Here is a 21002-nt window from a genome sequence, read left to right as displayed (position 1 = left end):
TTCTTTTTTCTTTTTGCAGTTCTAATTTGTCTTTTTTTCTTCTTTCTTTTTAAAAAAACTTTATTTTGAAAAGTGAAACATCGTTGATTTACAATGTTTCATTAGTTTCTAGCGTACAGCAAAGTAATGCAATTATTAATATATATATATTCTTTATATTCTTTTTCATTATAGGTATTGAATGTCCTATAATGATATACTGAATATCAGAAGATATGAATATCAGTCCCTGTGCTATACAGTAGGACCTTGTTGTTTGTCTATTTTATATACAGTTGTTTGTATCTGCTAATCCCGAAGTCCTCGTTTATCCCTCTCTCCCCTCTTTACCTTTGGTAGTCATTGGTTTGTTTTCTATGTCTGTTTTTGTTTTGTAAATAAGTTTATTTGTAACATATTTTAGATTCCACATATGAGTGATATCCTGTCTTTAATTTCACTTATTATGATAATCTCTGGGTCCATCTATGTTACTGCGAATGACATTATTTCATTCTTTCTTAATAAATGAGTCATATTCCATTGGGGGCTTTCCTGGTGGCTCAGATGGTAAAGAATCCACCTGCAGTGCAGATCTGAGTTCGATCCCTGGGTTGGAAAGATCCCCTGGATGGGGGCATGGCAACCCACTCCAGTATTCTTGCCTGGAGAATCCCCATGGACAGAGGAGCCTGGTGGGCTACAGTCCATGAGGCTGCAAACAGTAGAACATGACTGAGTAACTAAGCACACAATATTCCATTGTGTGTGTGTGTGTGTGTGTGTGTGTATGTGTATGTGTATGTGGAGGAGGGCATGGCAACACACTCCAGTATTCTTGCCTGGAGAATCCCATGGACAGAGCAGCCTGGTGTCCATAGGGTTGCAAAGAATCAGACATGACCTAGCGACTTACCACAGCACATATCTATACACACACACACACACACACACACACACCATCTTCTTTATCCATTTATCTGTCAATAGACACTTAGGTAGCTTCCATGTCTTGGCTATTGTAAATAGTGCTGCAGTGAGCACTGCTGGAGTTCATGCATCTTTCTGAATTAGAGCCTTCTCCAGATATGTGCCTAGGAATAGGATTGCTGGATCATATGGTGCATGCTAAATCGCTTCAGTCGTGTCCAACTCTTGTGCAACCCTATGGACCATACCCGCCAGCCTCCTCTATCCATGGGATTGTCCAGGCAAGATTACTGGAGTGGGTTGCCATGCCCTTCTCCAGGGGATCTTCCTGACCCAGTGACTGAACCCGTGTCTCTTACGTCTCCTGCATTGGAAGGTGGGTTCTTCACCACTAGTGACACCGGGGAAGGACCAGTCAGTTATACATAGACATATATTCATTCCTATTCAGATTCTCCTCCCATTTAGGTCAATACCAAGTATAGAGTCCAGTGGGATTTCTTTCATGATTTTGTAAAACTTTTTGAGAAACAAATCATCAACCACATTGTTTACACTCATAGGGTTTCTTTCCAGTATGTCTCCTTTCATGAACTTTAAGGGATTAAGTTAAAGGGATTAATGAATACTTTCTCACACTCCTTACTTTTACAAGGTCAATCTCTAGTGTGTGTTACCATGTGGGCATGGTTTCTATTTTTAGTTTTTAAAGGAACGTCCATACTGTCTCCCATAGTGGCTGCACCAATTTACATTCCCACCAGCAAAAGGAGGATTTGCTTTTTGTCATGCCTTCTCAAGCATTTATTATTTGTAGCCTTTTTAATGATGTTAGGTCATCAAATAGTGATGATTAGTTGTATCCAATAACATTAATACCCCAGCTGATGTTACAGCATGAATAAGAAATGGAATTAACTGGTGGGATTAAACATCAACCTTGGAAAGCTCAGAAGCAGTTAAAGGGAGAAGTTAATTTTCCCCACATAGGGAGGACTGATGAAAATATCTTTACAAAATGTTAAGGGTATCAATAAATCCAGGATATTCAAAGGAATATGTAAAAATCCTTACCCCTTGGGTCCATCCTGGCCAGAAAGAACCAAAAAAAAAAAAAAAAAAAAGAAGAAGATAATGAACTAAAAGCCTGAATTGGGGAGGTGATTGTTATAAAGGAAGGGTGAAATCCCTAGGACCAGATTCGTATTTTAGGTCTAAGATCAGAAGATCATATTTAGAGAGTAATGTCAAACCTGGAAACCCTGTGGGTACAGCATTTCTTAGGGATGACACGGTTCAAGGTCTAACTGTTGCAGACAGCAGAACAGCATATAAATGTAGGGGATCAGGAAAGATCCAGCTAACATTTCTACTGAATGTCAACTTGGATGGTGATATTACAGAAAACCGAAATACGTAAGATGACCGTATGGCCTACTTTTGTCTAAGTCCTTCAGTTACGACTGTGGTACTAGTGTCAAATCTAGCTTAATATACTCTATAGTTGCTCTAGTAATAGATAATGCAATAAATTAAAAGAAAAAAAAAAGCAGTGTTAAAAAACAGTATACTGGTGTTCTATAGTTTGGTGACTGTAACGAAGAAGACAGAGTAGTATCATAACCAGAGAGATGGGTATCGAAGTAGGTATAGTTACCTACTTTGACATAGGTAAATAATAAATGAGAGACTCATAATAAATAAATGAGAGACTCCAGGCCAGAAGGGGAAGCCCTGTGGATCTCTTTCTAGGACCAGTGAGATGGGATGTAGGAAGAGAACAGGCCACTGAAGAGGGTTTCATAAGATAACGATGTTAGTAATGATTTCAATTAGTTCAGGAAGTCAGAAGGAGGGTAGGAGGAAAGGATCAAGATACCTTGAAATCTATTCCCAGTAAACAGTAGGTTTTATAAGACATTAAAAAAAAAAAAATGTTAAATGCAGAAGAGAGCCTGGCAAAAGCCTGTCACTCTCAGGAAAAGCACAAATACCCACTTTTAATTACAAAAGTCCATTGTGTATGAATGATCACGAATGGCGGGTCAACAACCTTGATACAGGGTTACAAGTACACAGCTGGCTCCATATGATTTTAAGAGCAGCCATGGAGCTGTCTTGGTTTATTCATCATCATCTGGGTTGTTTACTAAGTACGGAGCCAATTCAGTAATGAGACGTGATCGATCACGCATCCAACAAACCAGGAGAAAAGAAAATCGGTGAACACCCCAAATTTCCCTTTTGAATCCTGACTGCACTGACATCGGGTAGTAAGAGCCCTCACGACAACTCTTTTACAAATTCACCCTTAAACCTTCAAATCCACATATGACTGAGGAAGAATATGAAAAAGCCATCAATAAGAACTAAGCAACTCCAACTTTTAGACAAAGTAGCAATTAAGCCCAAACCAATGGACATTTCTATACCTGGCACAGGGAACACAGGGGAGGGGGCCGACCATGGCCTAGAATGCAATGCTCAGAAGCCTTCCCACTGACAAACCCTGTTCTCACTGATGCTTCCTGCCCTGGGAGAAGGAGTTCATACTATTTAACTTACATCTCTTAGAAACATAAGCAAAAAATGTAAGCATACAGCTCACTTCTTTATTTCTTTCTCCTGTGGTTTAGAATTTGCTTGTCCTGCTACACTGAACCCAATTTTTCTAAATCATGTAAAAGAGGGAACACAAGAAACCTTAACTAACAAGAAGAGAGTTACGGTAACAATGGGTAAGACACCAAAGAGAAGCCTGCATTATTAACTGACAAAAATGACAATCAGGGATCCTCAGTGTACATAGATTCTTATATATCTCTAAAATAGATATGTATTTTTGTAAAACTACTTTAAAACAACAAAATTCTGTGAAGCACTTATCCTTCAATAAAAAAAAAACTTAAAAAATTCTAAAATATATTATTAAAAATCCTGTGCTTAATTACATAAAAGTCAGAAAACTTTATATTAATTACTATAAGCCCTACAAGTCATATTTAATATTCTACTTGGAAATTTGTTAACATTTGGGAACAGCTGAGAAAATACTGAAGGAAAAAGTGAAGTGTTACATCATCATCACCTTTGGGGATGTGACTAAACCAGATGGCTTTTCTAACCCAAAGATTCATATTTTATAATTTTATGAATTGTAAATAATGAATACAATGATGCCTTCAATTAAAACTAAGAATCTACAAATTATGGGATTTAGATTCCAAAGAAAATGAGGTGAAAATATATTTATTAATAATCACAGAAACCAAAGATTCAGATTTTATAATTTTATGAATTACAAATGATGAATACAAATGATGCCTTCAATTAAAACTAAGAATCTACAAATTATGGGATTTAGATTCCAAAGAAAATGAGGTGAAAATATATTTATTAATAATCACAGAAACCAAAGTTAGTTAAAGAATTTTAGCAAACATTTATGATTGCCTCTGACCTCATTTATAAAGGACAAGATGACAAAGGCAAAAAACCCCACAAAAACAAAAACCCACACAAACAGAAACAAAATCCTTCTTAAGAAAAATTCAGATTTAGCCAATGACTGATGAAATAATCCCCAAATCCCTTCCCCAAATTTCTAAACTACAGACCAAAACAGAAGACCATGTCATTCACCCAGCTCTCAAGTCTTTGCAGAACTACCAGTGACCTATTATAATACCAGTGGAATTTTGATCCCAACTCGTGAGGTTAAAATAAAATAGTTACAATTAATTCAGTGATGGCCCATTAATTATACTAAAATTAAACGGTAGGCTATAACCAGAACAGAACTTCATGGTTAGACTTTATTCCATAAAGGCAAACTTCGATGGGAGTGGGAGAGATCACGTAAATAAGAAATAGAAAGACATACATTTATAGAAGAAACAAAACTACACGTTAGATGTTCTGGCATCTAGGAGAGACGAAACATAAAGGCCACCTTACCTCCCATCTGCATAGTCCGTGTCTGCTCCACCCCACCAGACGTCTGAGTCATCCTCCTCTGCATCCGCGGAGTCAACATTGTCACTTTCCTCGGCCAGTGGGCAACATACAAATTCCACCCCTCTGAACTTGTCAATTCCACAGGGCAGCAACATGCCATAGTCATGCAAGTTGGTACTCTTCTCACTACAGGTCTATAAAAAGGTAAGGAGAAAACAACAAGTACTGGAGTAGATGGGCTTCATTTTAAGAAAGTCCAGTTCTAGAAAGACACAGGACCAGCATATCGAGACCAATTTTACAGTGGAAAGAATCATTTGCTTTTTGAGTGGATTTGCAGTCGTTTCTTTAGCACAAGCTACTTTGGTACCCTTAATTTTTAACTTTGATACTTATTTAATAGAGATAGGTTGTTATGGGGCTTCCCTGGTGGCTCAACAGCAATAGAATCTGTCTGCAATGCAGGAGACATGGGTTCAATCCCTGGGTCAGGAAGATCCTCGCAAAGGGAAAGGTTACCCACTTCAGTTTTCTTGCCTGGAGAATCCTACGAACAGAGGAGCCTGGTGGAGTATAGTCCATAGGGTCGCAAATGACTTAAGAGACTAAACTATAATATGTTGTTATACTATAGAAACGAATAAAAACAATATGAGTAGAAATAAATTGGGAGCTAAGACATAGAAGAAACCTCTACAGTGAACAGTTATCAGAAAATCAATTCTTTCCAGCCTCATTAGTGTATCAGGAAGTAGTGATGGTTCCACATATATATCCCCCAACTCACTTCCACTTCCTTTATGGATGGAAGCTACTCTCACTTGGATCTACTTGGATCTATCTTACTTGAGCAACTGCAACTCTCTTGGCTCACTTTCAAAGTAAGAGTCTTAGGAAAAGAAGAAATTATCCTCTGCCATGAATCAAAACTTAAAGTCATTAGAGGTTTCTCCTTCAAATCCTTTAGCTTTCCTGGGATTTGTTAAATTCCCACAAATCAAAATTAACATAAAGCTTTGAAAGCACCCAGTGGTGACAGAGGAAAGATTAATAATTCAATACACATAAGTAAAGAATGAAATTTTACAGAGTGTACTTTGACCTCATAGGAATTAGACTCATTTTGTTTCTCAGTGGCAAATAAATTTTTTAAACTCCAGAAGAAATGAAAAATAAGGTAGTCAGATGGGCATCTGTGCGTGCTGAGCTGCTAAGGTATATCTGACTCTTTACGACCCCATGGACTGTAGCATGCCAGGTTCCTCTATCCATGGAATTTTCTAGGCAAGAATACTGGAGAGGGTTGCCATGTCCTACTTCCAGGGGAACTTCCTGACCCAGGGATCGAACCCACATCTCCTGCATTGGCAGACTGATTCTTTACCACTGAGCCAGCCACCTGGGAAGCCCAATCAGATGGGTACTGGGCTTTAAATCATCTAGGTTGTTTTCTTAATATCAATTAGCTCTGAAACATTTTTATATAAAGACAATGTTGCTTACAACATATTATTTTATAAAAGGCAAAATTAATGCTGAATCTTAAGTGGTGTTTTTTGCCTAACAGCTTTAAGGCTATGATGCAATGGGTAAATGGAGCTAGATCAGGGTTTCTCAGTCTCAGTACCATTGACATTTTGGGCCAGATTATTCTAGAGGACAAGGGACACTTCTCCTGTTCACTGAAGAATGCTTAGCAGAACATTCTGGCCCCTGGCCACCAAATGCCAATGGTATCACCCCTTGTCACACAAAAAAACTGTGACAACCAATAATATCTCTAGACATTGGCTCATGTCCTTGGGAAGGGATGTGGAGCAAAACTGACCTCATTTGAGAACCACTGAACTAAATCAAGGAACCTAATTCTGGGAGACTGATTTCATTACAAAGGAAAAAAAAGCATACAAATTTATCAGAAAAAAATGCATAATATATTAAAGAGACAAAGCAGTTTTAAAGGCAATAATATAAAAAATGACATTTTATGCTAATTGCTTTATGTCTTATTGGCTTTGCTAAAAGCAGGGGGTTAGCAAAAGTCAGAACTGGTGCCATAGACTTCCTCCCTATGGAGAAATGATGGCGTCAGTGTGACGCACTGAACACAAAATTGATAGCAAAACTCAGATCTAACTGTAACTTTCATGCCCGTACTGGACAAGCTACTTCCTCCTCTACCATTGTATTCCCCAATGGATAACAGAGAAAAAAGTTAAAGCATAAAAACTTGGCACGTGCCAAACGAAAACAACACACAAATTACAAAAATTTTTAAAAAGGTATGTTTTAAGGTTTATAGAGAGTATAAACTTATAGTTTCTAATTTATAAAACATGACATAGCATAACAAATCTAACTAAACATAAAATACTCATGGATAGCTTTTTAAAATAATAACTTATTGATCAACACAGCTGTTGTCTCAAGATATCCTCTTAAAATATTCATGAAGATTTTTATTTTTAACAGTAATAATTAAAAAAAAAACACATTTATCAACAGACAGCTGTTGCCTCCAAACACCCTCTACAGTGTCCCTGCGCATCATCCCTAGGAAACTGTCACTTGGCAAGGAGGGCAATGAAAGGGCTGGTACCTCTTTGGCCACGGTGTGCCAGTGAAGGTGGGTTTCACAGACATCCATTCTCTCCTGGTGTAAGAATTTGCACTTGTCGGGAACAAGGAGGGCATCGCTCACAAACTCGCCAACTGCAAACAAAGAAAACAGCTTCACATCATTCTGTCTGCATCCCAGGGATCTTATCCTGGTGACGGTATCAAGGAAACACAGGCTAAAAGAACTTCAGAGAAGTTACACTGCATTTAGAATGATGAAGTAGTCAAAGCAGGAAGAAGTATCTTTAGAATTTTGAGTCCTGCTTCCGTAAACAGCCAAGTTCCTTGTCACATTACCTTGATGGTTAAATACTTTCTATGTGTTTAAAGTGAAATTTTAATTTATTGAACATGAATCTCTGTGAAGTAATCATACAAAAAACTGCCACTTAATTGCAACTAGGGTGAAAAAATTACAGATTGACTTCGCCAAGGTGATTATTTGAGAAGAATCCAAATAAATAATTGTCCACCCCTCTTTCTTGGACATATTAATCTGAAACTAACAGAAAAGTTAGCATTTTTCGACTTTCTAAATAAAATCTATATATACACATATGTGTATTGTATGTTTATATACATAATACTGGAGAAGGCAATGGCACCCCACTCCAGTACTCTTGCCTGGAAAATCCCATGGATGGAGGAGCCTGGTAGGCTGCAGTCCATGGGGTTGCTAAGAGTCGGACACAACTGAGCGACTTCACTTTCACTTTTCACTTTCATCCATTGGAGAAGGAAATGGCAACCCACTCCAGTGTTCTTGCCTGGAGAATCCCAGGGACGGGAGAGGCTGGTGGGCTGCTGTCTATGGGGTTGCACAGGGTCGGACACAACTGAAGTGACTTAGTGGCAGCAGCAGCAGAGAAGGAAATGGCAACCCACTGCAGTGTTCTTGCCTGGGAAATTCCATGGACAGAAGAGCCCGGTGGGCTACAGTTCATGGGGTCGCAAAGAGTTGGAGACGACTTAGCGACTAAAACAACAAACAGCATACATAATACATTTGTGACCCCGTGTACTGTAGCCCACCAGGCTCCTCTGTCCATGGGATTCTCTAGGCAAGAATACTGGAGTGGGCTGCCATGCCCTCCTCCAAGGGATCTTCCCCACCTGGGAATGAACCCAAATCTCTTACATCTTCTGCATTGGCAAGTGGGTTCTTTACCACTAGTGTGACCTGGGAAGCCCATATACAGATGGTTTTCACAGAGTTTAATTCAATGAAATCATGAAAACTGTTCCTTAGACTTTTGCTGTAGTTTTTTTCTTTTAATTGTATATCATGCAAATTATTTTAGTACTGCTGGTTCAGATATAAAGATATTACCTGAAGTCCTATAAGAATTCACATTCTCATAAGTACTTTAAGTTGGATAATTACAACATAATGTATAAGCTGTGGGCTTAATTTTTGTTTTGTTCACTACAGTATCCCCAATTTCAGTATAGATTCTGCACACAGTAGGCAATAAATGTCTTGATGAATGAAGAAATTAAATGCTATAATAGAGATAAAGTGATAGATCAACATAGTGAACACATCTTCTTGGGGATGCTGGGGAATGATCTCAAAGTAGAGATAACAGTAGAAATGTGTCTAAATGGATGAACAGGAATGGGCCATGTAGGAATGAATGCAATGTTAAGACAGTATCTATCTTGTTTAACATTCTACTCCCAATCCATGGCCTAGTTCTAGCAAACATGACCACACTGGATGTATGGATGGATAGGTGAATGGACACATGGCAAAAGGAAACCTTCTGTGCAAAGAAAGAAAACAGGACAAAGCATATCTGTAGAAGAGGCAGAAGTCCACTATAGCTGGAACATAAGGTAGGTGGGGAAAAATGTCCAGAAATAAATGAAAGACTGGAGAAATATGGCGGACTCTAGTTTTAGAGTCTAAGGTTTTAAATCATTTTGGATGTAACACAGGCCACAGGACATTTTAAACAGTAATGACGTGCTCGTTTGATTCCCAGATAAACTCTTTAATCAAGTGAAAGATGGACTCCTGTCATAAGATGATGAGTAATCAAGGAGACCATTGCGTAAGGTACCATGATCCTTCAAGCAAGATATGCAAGAACAGATTAAACCAACAACTACAAACAGGCAAGGAATACAAGTTGTCCACACATCAGCAAAGACAAGAACCATTTTTTTACTTTCATAGTACGTTACATGAAATTTTCTGAAATGATACATAACGAGATAAAGGTTCTAAGAAGGGGGAGAAAAAGCAACTTTTCAAACCCTTTAAACAAAAGGATTCCTTAAAACTATCTTTCTAAAAATGCATTTAAATTTTAGTCTGTCTCTAGTTCAAACAAACACGATGCCTCATGAAATTTAAGTATTTATTTTAATAAATAATACTTGGGTAAAAATCTAGGCAAATCACAGGGGATAAAGAGCCTTATCATTCCTCAAATCTCTGAAACAGTTGATGGTGTCCACAGCATTGCATTGTGGGTCACAGAGAATGCAAGAATTATGAGACACGGTGCCCCCAGGGGCTTCATGGGGTGGTACTTGGTGAGGAAGGAAACTTTTGAGTCCATGGGATGGCTGGCTTTCCACGTGCATCACTGCAGTTCAGCTCCACAACAGCTGTGTGATGGGTCTCTAGAGTGGGACACAGGGAGTGACTAACACTTTCCCAGAAACACACATAATGCCACCTGCCTTGAGAAGGCTATAACCAAGCCCCAGAGACAAACATCAAGATATAAATTATAAGGAAAGAAATGACATAATAATGCAAATGATGTCATATTTTCTTTTGCTTTTACATAGAATACTATAAAACAAAACAATAAATAAAACAGACCCCCCCCAAAAAAAAGATGAATTGGGAGAATGGAAAACAAAAATAACCTCATCAGAAATCAACACATCTTTCTCCAAGTGGACTCTTCATGGTTTCTCAGGGCAGGCAATCACACATAGCAAGAATACTTTATACCAGAGGCATCCTATTTTCAAGGCCACAGGAGGCCAGAATTGACAGTGGCCTGAAGATGCCTGCCTGATTTACCAGCTCCGAACTGTCAAGCCATACTACCATACACATCTGGGCTTCCCGGCTCAGGTGATAAAGAATTTGCCTGCAATGCAAGAGACCAGGTTCAGCCCCCGGGTTGGGGAGATCCCCTGGAGAAGGGAATGGCTATCCAACTCCAGTACTCTTGCCTAGGAAATCCCATGGACAGAGGAGGCTTGCAGGTTATAGTCCATGGGGTTGCAAAGAATTGGACATGACTGACTGACTGACTCAAGAGACCTGGGTTTGGGTGGACTCCGAGAGTTGGTGACAGACAGGGAGGCCTGGAGTGCTGCAGTTCATGGGGTAGCAAAGAGTCGGACATGACTGAGTGACTGAACTGAACTGAACTGAGCAACTAACACACACACACACACACACACACACATACAAACACACACACATCGCCATATTTACAAACATCAGAAATACTAAGCAATGTTTTTTTATTTTTTTACAAATTATCTGGGAAGATTCAATGCCTGGGCCAAAGCTGTTAAATCAGTTCATGAGACAATCAGAAGAAGATATCGGATACTGTCAACTTTGTCCTGAAACAGTTTTTGTGGCATAAACCGGATAACAGCTGCAGAACGACAAAGTGTCCTTTTTTACTTGACCTGAGGCCAATCTGCTAAGGAGTAGATTTTAATGCAAAGTCAAATCACTGGAAGATATTTACCTTGGTAAAATCAAGTGTTCATCAAAAGGACACGTATGACATTAATTTAATAAAAGGATATTTGATTTGTATTTTTTATTTGGAAAATGGCACTTCATTTCACTGTGTGAAGATGCCCTTAGGTTTCTAATATTGCACATAGTCAAGAAATATATGTCCCTCAAATGAGATTGCTTTTTTAAAGGATTAATACGGGTTATTTAATAGGCCCTCGGGACTAATGGCAAAACAGTAAACTCATTGTACTCTAACATTAAAATAAAATTCATCAAAGACTGGATTTTACAGTCTTGTTTATATTACTTTCAAAACTGATGGCACATACTAGAATGTTACACATTGGAAAGGTTAAAGCAATTCAACCACAAAAATCTGTTAAAATTTATTTAATAAGGAATGAAAGAGAAGTGGTAAAAACATAACAAATCCTTTCTCAGAATCTGGTTTAGTTTAATACGGTTTACCTTTGCTCTCTTTTTAATTCTAAAAACATTATTCTTAAAAATCTATGATATAAAAAAAAAAACCCAACTATGATGCAACAGGGGATATGTGGAAACTCTTTGTAGTGGCCACTCAGTTTTGCTGAGAATGTAAAATTGCTCTAAGAAATAGCTTTTAAAAAAAAAAAAAAAAACTGATAGTATATTTGGGGAGTTTCCACATAGAACCATGCTCACTTTTATTTTTATTTATCTTTTGCATTTTATTTATAAATGTTTTTTAAATTGGAGAATAATCACTTTATAATGTTGTGTTACTTTCTACTGCATAACCATGTGCATTAGCTCTATGTATACATATATACATGTATCCCCTCCCTCATGAGTCTTCCTCCTACTGCTCCCTGCTGCCCCCTACCCCGTCCCACACCTCTAGGTCATCACAGAGCACTAAGCTGAGTTCCCTGTGTTATACAACAGCTACCCATCGATTTGTTGCTATTCAGTCGCTAAGCCATATCTGACTTTTTGTGACCCTAGGACAGAAAGTGAAGAAGAACTAAAGAGCCTCTTGATGAAAGTGAAGGAAGAGAGTGAAAAAGTTGTCTTAAAGCTCAACATTCAGAAAACGAAGATCATGGCATCTGGTCCCATCACTTCATGGGAAATAGATGGGGAAACAGTGGCTGACTTTTATTTTTCTGGGCTCCAAAATCACTGCAGATGGTGATTGCAGCCATGAAATTAAAAGATGCTTACTCCTTGCAAGGAAAGTTAGACAGAATATTAAAAAGCAGAGACATTACTTTGTCAACAAAGGTCCGTCTAGTTAAGGCTATGGTTTTTCCACTGGTCATGTATGGATGTGAGAGTTGGACTATAAAGAAAGCTGAGCACAGAAGAATTGATGCTTTTGAACTGTGGTGTTGGAGAAGACTCTTGTGAGTCCCTTAGACTGCAAGGAGATCCAACCAGTCCATTCTAAAGGAGATCAGTCCTGGGTGTTCATTGGAAGGTCTGATGTTGAAGCTGAAACTTCAATACTTTGGCCACCTGATGTGGAGAGCTGACTAATTTGAAAAGACCCTGATGCTGGGAAAGATTGAGGGCAGGAGGAGAAGGGGACAACAGAGGATGAGATAGCTGGATCGCATCATCGACTTGATGGACATGAGTCTGGGTGAACTCCAGGAGTTGGTGATGGACAGGGAGGCCTGGCGTGCTGCAGTTCATGGGGTTGCAAAGAGTCGGACACTACTGAGCGACTGAACTGAACTGAGGGACTGTAGCTTGCAAGGCTCCTCTGTCCATGGCATTTTCCAGGCAAGAATACTGGAGTGGATAGACATTTTGTTCTCCAGGGATCATTTCCTGAACCAGGGATTGAATTGGGTCTCCTGCACTGGCAGGCAGATTCTTTACCACTGACTCACCACAGAAGCCCATCTGTTTAATACATAGTACTTTTAATTTTAAAACAAAATTTCTGTTTATTTGGTTTGATCCTCAGGTTAAAAAAAAATGAACAGAATCCAAGTGAAAGAGACCACAATAAATTAAGTATTCTAATGAGAAATCATCTTTCTGCTAATGTTGAATTTTAGGAATCTGGCATCATTCAGTCCTAGCAGTTTCCCTGGTTGCTCAGTTGTGAAGAATTCACCTGCTAACGCAGGAGACATGGGTTAGATCCTTGGGTCGGGAAGATTCCCTGGAGAAGGAAATGGCAGCCCATTCCAGTATTACTGCCTGGGAAATCCCATGGACAGAGGAGCCTGGTGGGCTACAGTTCATAGAGTTGCAAAAAGAGTCAGACAGGAATTAGTGACTAAACAACAAAAACAATCTCATTAGTTAAATTCAATACACAACTGTGCATATTTACTGGTAATCACACAACCTGGTTTCTTGTTTTAAACATTTACAATTTATATTACACACACTCCAGTTGAAAAGGAATTTTCACAGCTAAGGAACAAGATCTCTGCTTGGCTTCTTTGCTAAAAAGTCTTGGCAAGGTAAACAGCAGCACCGAATTCATTTGGGACTCTGCAGGCATTGATCCACTGACTCTTAGGTGGTCTTTGAGAGGACTGTCTTATTCAAATTACCTCATTTTGCAGATGAGAGGAAAAGAACCCAGGTCAAGTGGCTTGCCCACAGAGCCAGTTGGCAGTGCAACTGGCCTGAAAATCTGGACCTCTGGACTCCAATCCAAGTGTGGTTACTCAACTCACTGTTTTTTAAAGTCTGGTCAAACTGGGTTACTTGGCCAATTCTCTTTGGCTTTTATAAAAGTGGATTCACTTTTAGACTATAAAATAACGTTGTGATCTACAATGTGGTCAATGGAAGAATAAAACCAGACTTAAATTAGCTAGCAAGTCATATAAACAGTTAAAAATGCATTCCACTGCACAGAATGGAACGCATGGTAAACACAAAAGAGAATGCTTGACAAACAGTAGCATAAAGTCATGATAGAATTCTCTATCCCGTAAGTCTCACATTACGGGTGAAGCTGCAGCAGATGTTCCATGATGCTCTCCGAGACTAGGTTTTTCCTGTATTTCTGCACTAGGGCAGTGATAAAGAATCCACCTGCAATGCAGGAGACATAGGTTCCATCCCTGAGTTAGGAAGATCCCTTGGAGAAGGACATGGCAACCCACGCCAGTATTCCTGGCTGGAAAATTTCATGGACAGAGAAGCCTGGCGGCCTACAGTCCACTGGTTTGTAAAAGAGTTGGACACAACTGCGTGACTCAACAACATCTTTCTGTTCTGCACTGCCATCCTTTGTGTGTTGGCTTTTCTCAGCATGCTTTGTGATCACAAAATAGCCACAGGATATTAAGAGATCATATTCAAGTTTCAGGCAGGAACAGGTCAAGGGATAAAGGTTTTCTGTTTGTTTTTTTTTCCCTGTTAAAGCTTTGATGTTTCACTGGGAGGAACATCCACCCAGTATCCACATCCCATCCACCAGAGCTGTGTCATCTGGCCACATTGAACTGTGAGGGAATTTGCAAACAATAATTTTGGTCGAGCACATTGTCTCCACGAATGAGGAAAATCTGGTATTCTTTTTGAAAGGAAGAAGTAGGACTGAATATCAATCAGGCAAATACAGAGTCTCCCATAATATGAAATTTGAAGACAGGAATGTATTTTTCAGTTTCTTTATATTCCTTTACAAAAGACAGATGATTCCAGGGAGACAACAGAGAGTAAAAGTACTATAAGTAAAACCAAAGGGACTGTGAATCACAGCACGTGGAGAAAAGGTGGGGAAGGGTGTTAGAGCAAAGAGCAGAATTTCTCAAAACTGAGTTTCCTAAATTTTTGAGTAGGAGTGGGACTGAACAGACTGAATAAAAGTTTCCAGAACCACATGTATGTTCTTCAAGACAGACATCTCAAATGAATAAACTGTTTTTCTATGAATTCACAAAGATTAAACTGGTGTTGGCTAGAAACATTTCAGGTCTTTGGACTTCTGCCCAAGGTGTAACCTCCCTTCCTTGTCTCTAAAGTGTTAAAGGAAAGGGTGAGGAAGAATTCTAGCAATGGGATTCCTGAAAATTGGCAAAGCCTCAGATAAGAAAGATAAGCAAAAGGCAAAAGAAGTGAAAGCTACAAGTTTCTCCTAAACCCTCTCTCTGACTTTTCAAATGAATGGAGCCAGGTCTTGCTTACATACACAAATGGCAGGTTGAGTGTAACAGAGAAACAGTGTTTGACCCAGGTTCTGAATAACAATCGTCTTATAATTATGAAAGCTTCCCAGGTGGCACAATGGTAAACAATCAGCCTGCCAATATAAGAGACACAGGAGAGGCAGGTGTGATCCCTGGGTCAGGAAGATCCCTTAGAGGAGGAAATGGCAACCCACCCCAGTATTCTTGCCTGGAAAATCCCATACAGTCCATGGGATTGCAAAGAGTCAGACACGCCTGAGTAACTGAGCATGCAAGATGATGGAAAGAGTGCAGAGGACATAGGTGAAAAAGACAGGAACAAAATAAGCATTTGTTAGCTCTTGTGCAGGTTTTTCAAAACCTCACAAAGGCATGAATTAATTCTGGTACTGCTCAGCAAGTGTACAACTGAAGAACTGTGTAAATAGAAGGTGGATGGTAGGACCAGGCTTGCCCCTGTCAGTGAAATGTGCAGATAAGCCAGGGGAGGAGCCAGAAAGATCCATGAAGTGACAGATCAGAGTTGGAGCCATAAGGATGAATGCATATTTAGCTTAATATCGATACAGATAGTTAGCTACAGAAATATTCATACAAGTTGGACACTACACAAATATAATGCCTCACTCTTGAGAAGCACCTAAAAGCAGATGTTCTAGTAGCCATGAGCACACCCAGTGCCCAGGTCTCTATTTTTAATATTATTCTGCAATAAAGGGAACTAGAGTCCCCTGGAGAAATAGAGCATTCTAGGATTGGGGCCTAAACATATGAGTCTGGAGCATCTTGTGGAGAAAACAATAAAAGAGGGTTTTCAAAATAGGCACAGGAGTCAAATGAATGAACTCCCAAAGGCCAAAATTGGAACAACTTGAGCAATTATGTGTCTGTATGTGTGTGTATATATATAATTAATAAAGTAGTATTAGATTATAACACAAAATATAAAATGTCTATGAGTCACTAAAACTGAATAAATAAAATGGGTGGTAAAAGGCAAACCTGTGTAAAATTAAAAATCATCTATACCCTCAGGAGATGAAGCAAAATTTTCCATTCCTTATTTGTGGGCTATGCCTAGCGACTTTCTTCTGAAGAGTTCAGTACACGATGAGGGGAAAAGAGTAGGTTTATAGTGGAGAAACCTGACAACCACTATCCCAGCCATATGATCAAAGTCAACAGTAATAGTGACAGATATTGTTGATCACAGGGGCTCTTGATATGATATGATGAAAAAGGCAATCTATTTCTGTGGTCTGTCTTCCAGAAACCTGTAACTCCAGGTGAAACATAAGAAAATTCCACCAGGAGCATCCTAAAAAAAAGCCTGACCACTACTCCTCAAAATTGCCAAGGCCAACCGTGAGGAAAGTATGAGAGACTGTTATGGAGTGCTGATTAGATATGGCAAGTAAATTTCACGTGGTGTGCTGCATGGGATCTTAGAACAGAGAAAGGATTTTAGGTAAAAACTAAGGACATAAATTAAAAATTGCTTGCTCCTTGGAAAAAAAGTTATGACCAACTGAGACGGCATATTAAAAAGCAGAGACTTTACTTTGCCAACAAAGTTCCATCAAAGCTATGGTTTTTTCAGTAGTCGTGTATGGATGTGAGAGTTGGATTATAAAGAAAGCTGAGCACCAAAGAATTGATGCTTTTGAACTGTGGTGTTGGAGAAGACTCTTGAGAGTCCCTTGGACTGCAAGGAGATCTAACCAGTCCATTCTGAAGGAGATCAGCCCTGGGATTTCTTTGGAAGGACTGATGCTAAAGCTGAAACTCCAATACTTTGGCCACCTCATGAGAAGAGTTGACTCATTGGAAAAGACCCTGATGCTGGGAAAGATTGAGGGCAGGAGGAGAAGGGGACAACAGAGGATGAGATGGCTGGATGGCATCACCGACTCGATGGACATGAGTTTGAGTGAACTCCGGGACTTGGTGATGGACAGGGAGGCCTAGCGTGCTGCGATTCATGGGGTTGCAAAGAGTAGGACATGACTGAGTGACTGAACTGAACTGAAGGACATAAATGAAGCATGAATAAAGGACAGACTGTATTAATAATAATGGATTAGAATTGGTTTATTAACTGTAAGAAATGTACCATTAGATATTAATACTGGATATGCCAAAAAGTTTGTTCAGGTTTTTGTATGCTTTCACAAAAAACTGAATGAACTTTTTGGCCAACCCAATTAGGGGAGACTGGGCGAGGGGGTATATGGCAATCCCCTGGAATATCCTCTCAATTTTTATTAAAATTAAATAATATTAAAATTTATTAAATCTAATAAAATAATACAAATCAATATAAAATTTATTAAATATGATTAACATAAATTAAAATTTATTAAATCTAAAACTTAGATTAATGCCTACTTAAAAAAAATTTGAAGCTTCCACATCAGATTTTGATAAGACATAGCTATTCACTTCCATGTCAAGATTCTGACTTTCAACAACTGTGAAATTACTGTCAACTGAAAAGAACTTGTGTTAAAAAGATGTTTACTTGGAGAAGGAAATGGCAACCCACTTCAGTATTCTTGCCTGGTGAATCTCACGGACAGGGGAGCTTGGGCGGGCTACAGTCATGGGGTTGCAAAGAGTCAGTTATGACTTAGTGACTAAACAACACAGTAGTGCTAGGTATATATGTCTTACAGTAGGAAAAATCTCTAAAAATTTTTCACCTTGCAAAACTGAATCTTTATATTCATTGAACGACACTCCTGCTTTTTCCTCTCCCCAACCCCTGGCAACTACCATTTTCCTTCTCAGTGAACTCCAGGAGTTGGTGATGGACAAGGAGGCCTGGTATGCTGCAATTCATGGGGTCGCAAAAAGTTGGACACGACTGAGTGACTGATCTGATCTGATGGTTGATTCATGCTGAGGTTTGACAGGAAACAAAATTCTGTAAAGCAATTGTCCTTCGATTAAAAAAAATTAAAAAGAGGATAAAAAATAAACTCAAATTGTATATATTTTAATAAAATTGTATCTTAATATTTTAATTCTTTAGACATTACTTTTAATTGAACACAAATTATATGAAAAATCTTGACTGTAACATCTTAATTAGCGATTTAGTGCAATGAAGGCAAAGAAATTTTATGGAATATATGACTTTTTATGAAAATAAAAGATCTTTACTAACACAGGCTTCTCTTCTATGACATCTAAAATAACTAGACAAAGCTTAGTTTTAGATTTTCCTAGCAAATTTTCTGTTTCAATAATTTGTGCATGGGTGGCATTTAAATTCTTGTAAAAACTTTCAGAGTTTTTGAATAATCACACATTTATCAATTATAAAGGAAATCCTTTAAAAAAATTTTTTTAAAGATTTTGATGTAGACCATTTTTCAAGTCTTTACTGAACTTGTTATAATATAGCTTTATTTTATGTTTTGGGCTTTTTGACCGAGAGGCATATGAGAGCTTAGCTCCCTGACCAGGGATTGAACTTGCAGCTCCTGTACTGGAAGGTGAAGTCTTAAACACTGGGACCCCCAGAGAAGTTCCTATAAAGGAAATTCTTTGCTTTCCAAGTTTAACCTTGTCTTGGAAATGTAAAAGTCACTGATGAAATTCAATTCACATTTACAAATTAGAAATCTGAAGACTCATGGGGTTTCCGCCTAGTTAAAAAGAGAATCAGCTTCAACTTTGGACCTTGACTCTATGTAATGCTCAGTATTTCAGCAAAGTCAAAGTGAAGTTGCTCAGTCATGTCCGACTCTTTGCGACCCGTGGACTGTAGCCCACCAAGCTCCTCCGTCCATGGGATTCTCCAGGTTTTACAATATTCCATAGATTCTGAATCATGCCTTTCTCACCAAACCACCCAAGATTAGTTATGTGTTTTGTTCTGTTGCCTCTTTTTTATGGAGTTATTACTCATATTCTTGATTTTATTAATAATGGATTTTCTTATTACTCATATTTATAATTACCCCAACATCAAAGATACAGTTATGAAAATAATCTTTCCAGGTCAGAGGGGTTCTCAAACTCTAAGCCGCTTCAGAGTCAGCTGGGATGCTTGATTAGACTGCAGATCCATCCCCTTCTGGCCCCGAGACCTGGACTGGATCCATGTGCTTGGGATGCGTGTGAAAACACACTTCCCCAGAGGGATTCAGATTCACACGGTTCATGGACCACACTTTTTGAGAGATGATTTGGAGCAGGGTTTCTCAAGCTTTAACATGCCCTTGAATCACCTGGGGATCTTGTTAAAATGCAGTTTCTGATTGGACAAGTTCAGGTGGGGCTGATTCTGTTTTTATACCAAGTTCCCAAGTGACTGGATTCAGCTGTTCCTTCAGGTAGCATAGGTCTACTTAACAGAATCCATTATAACTAATCTTATTAAGGTTTGTTTTTTTTTTTTTTTTTAAGTAACAGGTTATCGCATTATAGAACCCTTTTTGGAATAGCCTTTTCTTTTTAATGGAGGCAAAATACACATAACATTCAATTTACCATCGTAACCATTTTTTAAGTGTACAGTTCAGCTGCATTAAGTACATTCACATTATTGTGAAACTAGTTTCCATAACTGTTTTCTTGTTGCAAAACTGAAACTCTATACCCATTAAGCAAGTCTTCAGTCCCCTCTCCCCCAGTTCCCGTGTCGGAGGTAGTTCCTGTGCATTCTCTCAGCTCAGACTTCTGTTCTATCAATTTTTAACCCAGTATAGTGCAGTTTCTATCATTTCAACAATGTAATCAGTGTAAAAAGTTAATACTAAGACAGTCTATATACACCACCACTCCTGCTGCCAAGACTAACTCTTTGATATTTGATGGGTATATTCCGCTTACAGCACACACCACTTTGAACTAGAATATCTCAAGCACTCAATAGCCACAGGTGGCTAGTGGTCACTATTGGGCAGACTAGCTTAGTGTCAAGTTTTTGAAATCAAGGCTACCTTTCAAGGAATGATGAGTGGAATGGGGACAAGTTGAGGTTATAGGGGAAACTAACTCCAAAGAAACAGGTCTAAGCATAAACAAACATAAGACTGAATATACTGGGAAGACTATATGCACAATTCTATGTGCCATCACAATATCATATACTTAATCATTGAAAGGGATATTAAATTTGTTACTATGGTTAACTCTATTTACCAGCAAACATTGCTTCTTCTCTTATTTCTCTTTTTGCACTTCTCATATTATAATTTGTACTCATGATCATGCAATTAATTCAAATACAGAAATTTAAATAAGGTTTCCTTCATATCTACTTATCATTAGCTTCGTTCAGTCTTCTATATTTTTGAGAGATGATATGAAAGGCGCATACTGAAGAGATATCCTGTTAAATTCTCTATTTCATCTTTTGAAAATGCAAGTGTCCTCACTGGCAGCTTCCTCCTAACACTTCTCTTTCTTTCTGACTTTCTAAAAAATTCCATTAACTGATGGGTTTTAAAGATGCAATTGATTGGGGTTATATCACGGGGCTTTTAAAAACCCACATAATTGACAACAAAATACCAATCGGGCTGATGCTTGAGGACGCAAGAGAACCACCAGTGATCACCAAAACCTTAAATTATACAGAGAAGTAAATACATACAGAGTGTTTTGTCCACACACCTTACTCAGAA

The 21002-nt window shown here is 38.6% G+C and overlaps 1 protein-coding gene across 1 annotated transcript in view; it reads right to left on the bottom strand.

Annotated features, from left to right (window-relative positions):
• Positions 1-21002, bottom strand: part of APP (amyloid beta precursor protein) — a 312665-nt gene that overhangs the window by 176328 nt on the left and 115335 nt on the right. Inside the window, 2 exon segments of the mRNA XM_070367423.1 lie at positions 4867-5060; positions 7466-7578. Coding sequence (XP_070223524.1) covers positions 4867-5060; positions 7466-7578 — 307 coding nt within the window.

Source organism: Bos mutus, chromosome 1, assembly GCF_027580195.1.
Source record: "Bos mutus isolate GX-2022 chromosome 1, NWIPB_WYAK_1.1, whole genome shotgun sequence".
Classification (NCBI taxonomy): Eukaryota; Metazoa; Chordata; class Mammalia; order Artiodactyla; family Bovidae; genus Bos; species Bos mutus.
The sequence above is the reverse complement of the archived record's forward strand: the minus strand, read 5'-3'. Positions and strand labels throughout refer to the sequence as shown.